At 49.8% G+C, this 8,332-nt stretch overlaps 1 protein-coding gene across 3 annotated transcripts in view; it reads right to left on the minus strand.

The window, feature by feature from the left end:
- Nucleotides 1-8,332, minus strand: part of LOC102023844 (chromosome unknown open reading frame, human C6orf89) — a 36,923-nt gene that overhangs the window by 19,944 nt on the left and 8,647 nt on the right. For all 3 annotated transcript variants that reach the window (XM_013517008.1, XM_005389633.2, XM_013517007.1), the window contains 2 exons: nucleotides 6,210-6,417; nucleotides 5,399-5,612 (listed from right to left, as the gene is read on the minus strand). In XM_013517008.1, coding sequence (XP_013372462.1) covers nucleotides 5,399-5,612; nucleotides 6,210-6,398 — 403 coding nt within the window. In that variant the 5' untranslated portion in view covers nucleotides 6,399-6,417. The remainder of the gene's footprint in view (nucleotides 1-5,398; nucleotides 5,613-6,209; nucleotides 6,418-8,332) is intronic.

The raw sequence follows: 8,332 nt of genomic DNA on the forward strand, positions 1-8,332 counted from the left end.
GAGGCTGAGGCAGGAGGATTGTTGTGAGTTCGAGGCCAGCCTAGGCTACAAAGTGAGCTCAAGGCCAGCCTGAACTGTATAACGAGACCCAAAAAGATTAAAAAAAGTCTCAAAAAGATTAAAAAAAAAATAAGATATGTGTAGATGGATACCCCAGGTTCCTGTTTTTGTAGTTGCGAAACAAAATACAAAAACAAACCCAGTGACTGGTTAAAGTACAGGATGTTCTCAAAATGGAAAATGAAATCTCTTCAGACTGTACGCTGGGTTGACTAGTGTCTTCCAGGTTCACGTCCTCCCTGGAGCCTCAGAACGTGATCTTCCTGGGAAACGGACTTTTCGGGTGGAACAGGGTGAGAGGAAGCCATCCCAAGGTGGAGTGGGTCCTAGTGGGTCCTACATCCTGTGTAGGACCCATGAGAGAAGAGGACACGAAAGTGCGTGCAGGGAGGGCTGGCAGCCACAGGAAGGCGGAAGGGAGACGGACCCCCAAGCCAAGGACCGGCAGAGACGACGGCAACCAGCAGAGGCCACACGAGGATGCAGAGCCTGACCCCACCAGCAGCCGACTCCAGGCTTCCGGCCTCCAGGCCTGTGAGAGGATGCTGCAGGCCACCCAGCCTGCGGGGCTTTGCCTGGCAGCCTGAAGCTAATCAGTGTGTCTCGCCAAATATATTAGTTACATAAGTGCTTTTATGTGTGTGCAAATGAGGAAGTACATACACACACACACACACACACACACACACACAATCTGAACAGAAACAGAAAAATTCCAAAACTCAAGCTACTGCTAGTGGTTTCTTGGGTAGAAGAAGAGCTAGAAAGATAGAGGTAGAAATGCAGAACATTTAGTGAGCACGTGAGAGTCGTGGGTTTAATACTCTGTGAGGAAGGAGGGAGGGAGGGAGGGAAGAAGAGGGAAGGGAGAGAGGGCAGAAGGTGAGAAAGTGAGGGAAGGAGGAAGAGAAAGAGTAAGAAAAAAAGGAAGGAAGAAAGGAATGAGGGAAGAAAAAAAGAAAAAAAAAGAAAAGAAAAGCAAGCTCTGAAAAAGCAACTGTATCTTAAACTGGCTGTGATAGTGCATACCTATATTCCCAGCACTCAAGAGGCTGAGGCAGGAAGGTGGCAAATGCAAGGCCAGCCTGAGCTGCATAGCAAGTTCAAGGCCATAATGAGACCGTGTCTCAAAAAAAACAAAAACAAAAAAAAAATGATGAGGCCCGGAGAATAAAATAGAAAGAACTGAGAAAGTGAAGGTGAAGAGAACCCCGGCGGGTTAACAAGGCAAAACGGAAGTCAAGATCACCCGCGAGGGCGGGCCTGGGGTGCGCCTGGGCGGGAGGTCTGGGGGAGGCAGTCCAGGAGCTCCTCCAGGCCAGTGGCTGCTGGAAAGAACCTTGTCTTTGGGGCCCGGGAGACACAAGGGAAATGACGCGGTGACTGGGAAGCAAAATGCCCAGAGAACCCCTAGTCCACCTGGAAGCAGACCCTGGGCACCGTGCACATGGCCCCGGGAGACCGGCTGGAGGGAAGGAGGGGCTCAGACCCGAGCCTGGGCCCCTCGGCTCACGTGGCTCTCGCCCTCCGGGCCTTGGTATCTCATCTGTAAAGCGGTTGTCGCCCCGATGGAGCCCGCTCCTCGGGCTGTGGTGACGTCGTGAGCCGCCACCCGGAAAGCCCTGTGAAGACACCGGTCCCCGCCAGCACCGACGGTAGTTACTGACACGCGCCCCTGTGAGCACACTGTGCACAGGAGCTCCGCAAGGCCACTTGAGCCCCTCACCAAGAGGCTTTACAGAGCGGGACGGGGTGGCACAGGCCTGTGATCCCAGCGCTTTGGGAGGCTGAGGCAGGCAGACTGCAAGTTTGAGTCCTGTCTGAGCAACTCTGTGAGACTCTGTCTCAAAATTTACAACTATAAAAAGGGCTAAGGATGTAGCTTAGTGCGAAGGCCCTAGGTTCAATTCCTAATGGCATCCAAAACAAAGGACTTAGGATTTAGGGGCAGGATTTCCTGAGGCTGAAACCTAGAAAAGGAAGCCTGTTTCTGTTCCCATCTGTTCCCCTGGTGGGGTCAGGACACCTTCCACCAGGGGCGCTCGTGCCTCTAGGGCAGCAGTGGTGAACCTGGGGCACGAGCGCCATAGCAGGCCGCAGAGCCCTCTCGGCCAAGCATCCGAACTCAGGTTTCACTACAGCGGTGGTGCTTTGTGATGCACAAGTGGGGCTGGGTCTCAGTGTGGGCATCGGTCTCTAAAAGGCTCACCTACGCCGGGTGTGGTGGCGCACGCCTGTCATCCCAGCACTCAGGAGGCTGAGGCAGGAGGATGGTTGCAAGTTCAAGACCAGTTTGTGCTACAGAGTGAGCTTGAGGCCAGCCTGACCTGCATTTTGAGACCCTGTCTAAAAAAAACAAAAATAAATAAATTAAAAAAAAAAAAAGGCTCACCCTCGTTGCTCTAGGAAATCGAAGCTCCAGATGTCTCTATGGCCCCATGGCGCCACCACACAGAGCACCGGACGCCCCAGGAGTCCCACATGGGCTGCCCTGCTGCCTGGGCGGTCTGTGGAAGGCGCTGACCTTCAGTACCAGGACATTCGGACAGATCCCTTTTGCTGCCCTCTTAGAGCCCCTGAGGTTCCCACCTGTCGTGCCAGCCCCATCACTCCTCATCTTTACAGCGCCTTGGCTTTCCTTGCGATGCCCCTGCAAGGCCAGGCCCTCAGTGGTTGCCGCTTCCCAGGATGGGACGCCCACCGGCCCAGGCCAATGTGCTCCGTCTGCGTCCACAGTTACAAGTGAGAACAGCACCGTCACAGAAGCAACACCAGAGACCTAAAGCCATGCCCTGCCGGCGTGCTCTGTCCAGCTGCGCTCCAAGGACTCATCTGACGCCAGCAGCGAGGCAAGATACTAAGGTCCAGGGGGCCAAAGGATCTGGGGTGCTGACAAGACAGGAAAGCTTCTTAAATTTGTAAACTGTGACTTAGAGAAGGTGCAGTCAGTGTCCCTTGTCTCTACCTTGTTTGGTAACCAAGTAACCGTGGGCAAAGAAAGTCCCGCCACCAGCCAGGTCTGCTACTCTGTCCTGTGCGGCAAAGAGTGAAGCCGCCAAGAAGGGGACGCAGACAGCCTGACGTGCCCTCCTCCTGCTCGCTGCAGGACACTAGTTCAGTGGCACAGCACCTGCCTAGCAAGTACAAAGTCCTGAGTTCGATTCCCGGTACAAAAATAAAAAGACACTGGGAGCTTGCTGAGCCTGCTGTGGTGGTGCTGTGCAGAGTTCAGAGTCAGCCCAGACACACACTGAGACCTTGTCTCAAAAGAAAAAAAAAGCTGGAAACTTCCTTTTTTGAGGTCTGCTGATGATATTTCAAAAACAGGGGCTGGGAGTTTAGCTCAGCGGCACAGTGCCTGACCGGCAAACGCAAGGTCATGAGTTCGATCCCCGGTACTGGGAAAAAAAAAAAAAGAAACAACCAAACAAACCAAAAAAACACAGAAACAACCCTCCTAAAAAAAAAAAAAATCCTATTATGTGTTTCCTACAACAACCATTGAGAATAGTCAATGAATATTCAACTGGTCACTCATGTATAGCTCTATTTATTTTCTTTAGAAGCCACTTTGAAGATACCAAAGTATAGTACAACAACCACTGAGAATCTCCTACCTCTTTTGTCTGTAACTCACTATTATTTGTCTATTTGTTTTCCTGAGAAACTCTCTTGTAGATAACAACATGTAAAACAATAACCATTGATAAATCTCCTACCACTTTGTCTGTAATTCAGTAAGCACCCCCATTACTATGTTATCCTTCTTTTACTCTTTAAAATACATAAAAAATAAATAAATAATTTTTAAAAATCCTCCAGATATATACAAAAAAAAGTTGTATCTGAACTTTAAATACATGAGCTGTTGGTTAAAAAAAACAGGAACTCATGATGCTGAGTCTTATCTTACGCTTCCTTCCTCTGATTTTGATAGAGAGAAAAGCCAAGTGTTTTCTTGATTTCCTCTGTGTACAGAAATAGTTTCTAAAGGAAACTCAATCCAAGAGATAACTTTTATGACTGATGAGGTCTTGCTTTAAAGAATGACATTATGACTATAAAGCTTTGCTTAATCTAGTACATTTTTTCTAAAAACGTATTTCCTAAAAGTTACCCAGGATCATAAAGATTTCAGAACATGGTTATATGGAAAACTCTAATTAAAAAAAAAAAAAAAAAAAAACTCTATTTGTGAACTTTTATTTTTTTTTTTTAAAGACAATGTCTCACTATGTAGTCCATGCTGGCCTTCAACTACGCAGCCCAGGCTGGTCTTGAATTCACAGCGATCCTCCTGTCTCAGCCTCCTGTGTGGTGGGATTACAGGTGTGCGCCACCACGACTGGCTTTCATTTCTGATTTTAACGCTCATGTCCCTCCATATGGGCAAATAAGATTAGTATTACCAAAAAAGGGGTCGGGGTGCAGCTCAGCAGTAAAGCACTTGCTCAGCATAGGTGAGACCCTGGGTTTGAGCCTTAGCACTAAAAAGGAAAAACAATTTCCCCTCTAAAAATTCTCCAAACAATATCCTGCTATTCTTTCTCAACAAGTAAATTTCAAGTCTTATCATATGCTATGCTATTCTTGAAAGAAAATGCCTCAAATGGCTAAACGGTCTGTTAGACAGAATTCCTGTACTGCTGTTGATGCTCTGTTATTAAATTTAGGTGTTTTTAAATTCAGTTTACTGGCAAAAGTGATATATTCTTGAGTACTAACTGAAATAAACTGTGGCAGAAAGAAAGACCAGTTGAGAGAATGGGTTATATCTAGCCCAAAACCTAGCGCAACAGGCTAAGGACTATTAGGGCGTCTGGTTCAAAGCAAGCTGGATTCAGACACTTTCAGTAAATCGCTAGCTATTTACTAAATATCCCCTATGGACAGGGATCTCAGGAGCATGAAAAACACATAAAGATACTGTCAAATCCTTCTTCTGGGCATTTATCCCCAACACAGGGGTTTATATCCCGCCAGCTGTGTTTGTCCAGCAAATGTCTTAATTTCTCTGAGCCTCAGTTTCCCCCTCTACAAAACAGGGATAAAACACCCATCCTATAGAGTCAGTGGGGTCTGAATTAAACAACACAATACAGAGAAGGCGCCTCTCATCAGACATCAATAAAGATTACTTCCTTTCTCATCGAATACTGTCTCAGAGCAGGAATTGGTGGTGCGTGCCTGTAAGCCCTGCTCTTGGGAGGCCACACCAGGAGGGTAGTGAGTTCAAACCCAGGCAGGGCTACACAGCAATACTGTCTCAAGGAACCAAACCCAAACCCAAACCCAAACCCCACACAACTTTGTCTCACAGGTGGTAATGGCCCCGTACCTGCCAAGTGCCTGTCCTCCTCCGCCGTGGGCAGCGCTGCGCCCTTGCTCTCGGGCAGGTATTTCTTGGTGATGGGTAAGGACAGGAGGCGGATGTGGCGGATGAGCACGCGCCAGCTGTGATCCCCGGAGAGCGCAGGCTCAGGCGCCAGGGGGCTGAAAGGCTGGATCACGAAGCAGGCGGTGAGCAGCACTAAGCCCAGCGTCAGGAGCACCTACGGGGCAAGGCAGGAGAGGGTTAGCGGCGGCCCCGTGGTCCCAGCGAACAATACCTGCACTCAGGAAGAAGCAGGACTCTCCTGCTGTCTCACTGTGCCCAGGGAACAAGCCCTTCCCTAAGCCATCTGCTTTGCTTCCAAGGGCATGAAAGCCTGAGAACTGTGAGGACCGGGAGGCTCCCATCAGACCACCGGGGGCTGCGCCCACCACTTCAAAACACTCAGGGCCGGGGATACAGCTCAGTGGCACAGCGCCTGCCTGGCAAGCGCGAGGTCCTGAGTTCGATTCCTGGTACCAAAAAAAAAGAAAAAACCCACAAATATAGCTTCATTATAAATCCATAGCTTTCAACTGGGCATGCTGGTGGCTCATAGCTATAATCCCAGCATGCAGGAGGATGAGGCAGGAAGATCACTGTGAGCTTCGAGACCAGCCTAGGCTACATGGTGAGCTCATGGCCAGCCTGATACATAGCAAGACACTGTCTCAAAAAAGAAAAGAAAAAGCAAAACCAAGGCTCCATGTGGACTCGGTACTTTGAAGGCTGCCAGGGTGCGTGTGTTCCCACCGAGCTCCGGGCCACGCACCCGTACCTTACACACAGTGATGAGCAAAGGGTACTGAGGGGGCCCCCGCTGGGGCTCGTTCTTTTCCAGCAGCTGCCTAATGAACTTCTCGATGGCCTTCTCCGACATGCCACACTGATGGCCGGTCTGTCGCACCCACTCAACAGTCTCTGAAAGTTTGTCGTAAATGCTGAGCTCGTTGGCGGCAAAATCCATGTCTTCCGATACGAAATCCCTGCGGTAGAGAAAAACGAGCGTAAAATGAATGACAGTTTCTTCAAAGCTCTTCCTCCTGTAAGTCCTTCCTGCGACCCTCTAACTGCAGGTGCCGGTTCAGTGTTTGAAGACAAATACTTTTATTAAGCTCAGTGAGTACGCTGAGACAGCGGCGAACTGCCAGATGTGCAAGGGCTTTTTATGATTATTATTATTATTTTAAAAATTTATGTATTTTTTATTTTTAAACAAAAACTTACATGTCATATAAACTCTTGAATAACTACATAAAACTAAAAATGGTGGCTAATTTTTTATTTTTAAATGCTTTACATTGAGAAAGAAAACGTGCACTCTGCTTTACGGCATCTTCCACACTCTCATGCTCTGGAAGGCGCCTGTCGAGAGGCGCGGGACTCCTCAGTGGAGGGAGTCACCCTCTGACAAGCTCTGCGGCTAAAGGTGCCGTCAGGGGGCAGCCTGGCTGGAGGAGCAGGCTGGAGGCGCCACGTCTGGATCCCAATTCCTGCGCAGAGTGAAGAGCTGCTCCACGGTGCCCTGGGCAGGCTGCGGGGACAGCCACAGGTCCCGTTACACTGCAGGGGGTGGCCTTTCTCCACCCTCTGCCCCCGGAGTCCCCGAACACCACCAGCAGGATCACCACTGGAAGAACATCAGCACAGCCAGATCCCCAGCTCTCCCAGGGCACTGACTCGGGGGCCTGGGCCTGGCTTGGCAATCTGTGGATCTAACAGGGAGGCCCGGCGGGTGAAGAAGCAGACGAGCACTGAAGCTCCAGCACCACATTCTCAGGCCCAGGCTGACACCACACAGAAGCTCCTAACGGACAGCTCCCAGTTTATGCACAGCACGTCTAAAGTCCTCACAAGCCTCCTGGTCCAGCCTCTTCTTCAAGACAGGAGGTGGCTGAGCACCAGGACAGGGCAGCTGGCAATCCTCTAGGAAAGGAACTGGAGATCTAAGACAAGCGTGACACCTCCGTTTTATCTGGTAGGCCAACTGTTAGTAAATGCTATACTCTAAGGAGCGCTGGGGTCGCCGCAGTCCTGAACGTGCTATCTCTCTGGCAGCACCTGGCGCAGACTAAACCGGACGACGCTAGGAGTCAGGAGGCGTCTGAAAGGTAGGTAGGAGGGGGTGTGGGAAAGCTCCAGGGTCTGGCAGGACCGGGGTAGATTTTCTAAACACTGGGAAAGGCTTTCAACAGCTCCTCTTCCTGCACTATCAATGACCAGGGCACAGGCAGCCCACAATCACTTTCAAATACAGGGCTTACTACTACTACTACTATTATTATTATTATTTATTATTATTATCTCTTTGAGACAGGGTCTCGCTGTGCAGTTCAGGTTGGCCTTGAACTCACTTTGTAGCCCAGGCTGGCCTCGAACTCACAAAGATCCTCCTGCCTCAGCCTCCTGAGTGCTGGGATTACAGGCGTGCACCACCACGCCTGGCTCTTATTATTTTTTATTTTGTTTCAGCTTGGTATTAAACTCTGGGGGACAAATGATTTTCCTGCCTCAGCCTCTACAGCAGCTGGGAGCATAGGTGAGCACCACTGCTGGGGCACCTACGAGGGTTTACAAATCCCACGTGCCTGGAGGGCCTGCCAGGAGTGCAGGAGGTCCCTAAAGGGATTCGGATGTCTGAAAACAATCACAGACTTACTATTGCTCTTTTTTTTAATTGTATTTTTGACACAGGGTCTCACTATGCAGTTCAGGCTGGCCTTGAACTCACTTTATATCCCAGGCTGGCATCAAACTTGCAGCAATCTGCCTGCCTCAGCCTCCCAAGTCCTGGGATTACAAGAGTGTGCCACTGTGCCCAGCTGCTACTCGTCATTTACTAGATAAAAATAAGCCTGAGCTGTAGCTCAGTGGCACAGTACCTGCCTGGCAAGCGTGAGG

This window comes from Chinchilla lanigera, unplaced genomic scaffold (genome assembly GCF_000276665.1).
Source record: "Chinchilla lanigera isolate Chin_1 unplaced genomic scaffold, ChiLan1.0 scaffold00036, whole genome shotgun sequence".
Taxonomy (NCBI): domain Eukaryota; kingdom Metazoa; phylum Chordata; class Mammalia; order Rodentia; family Chinchillidae; genus Chinchilla; species Chinchilla lanigera.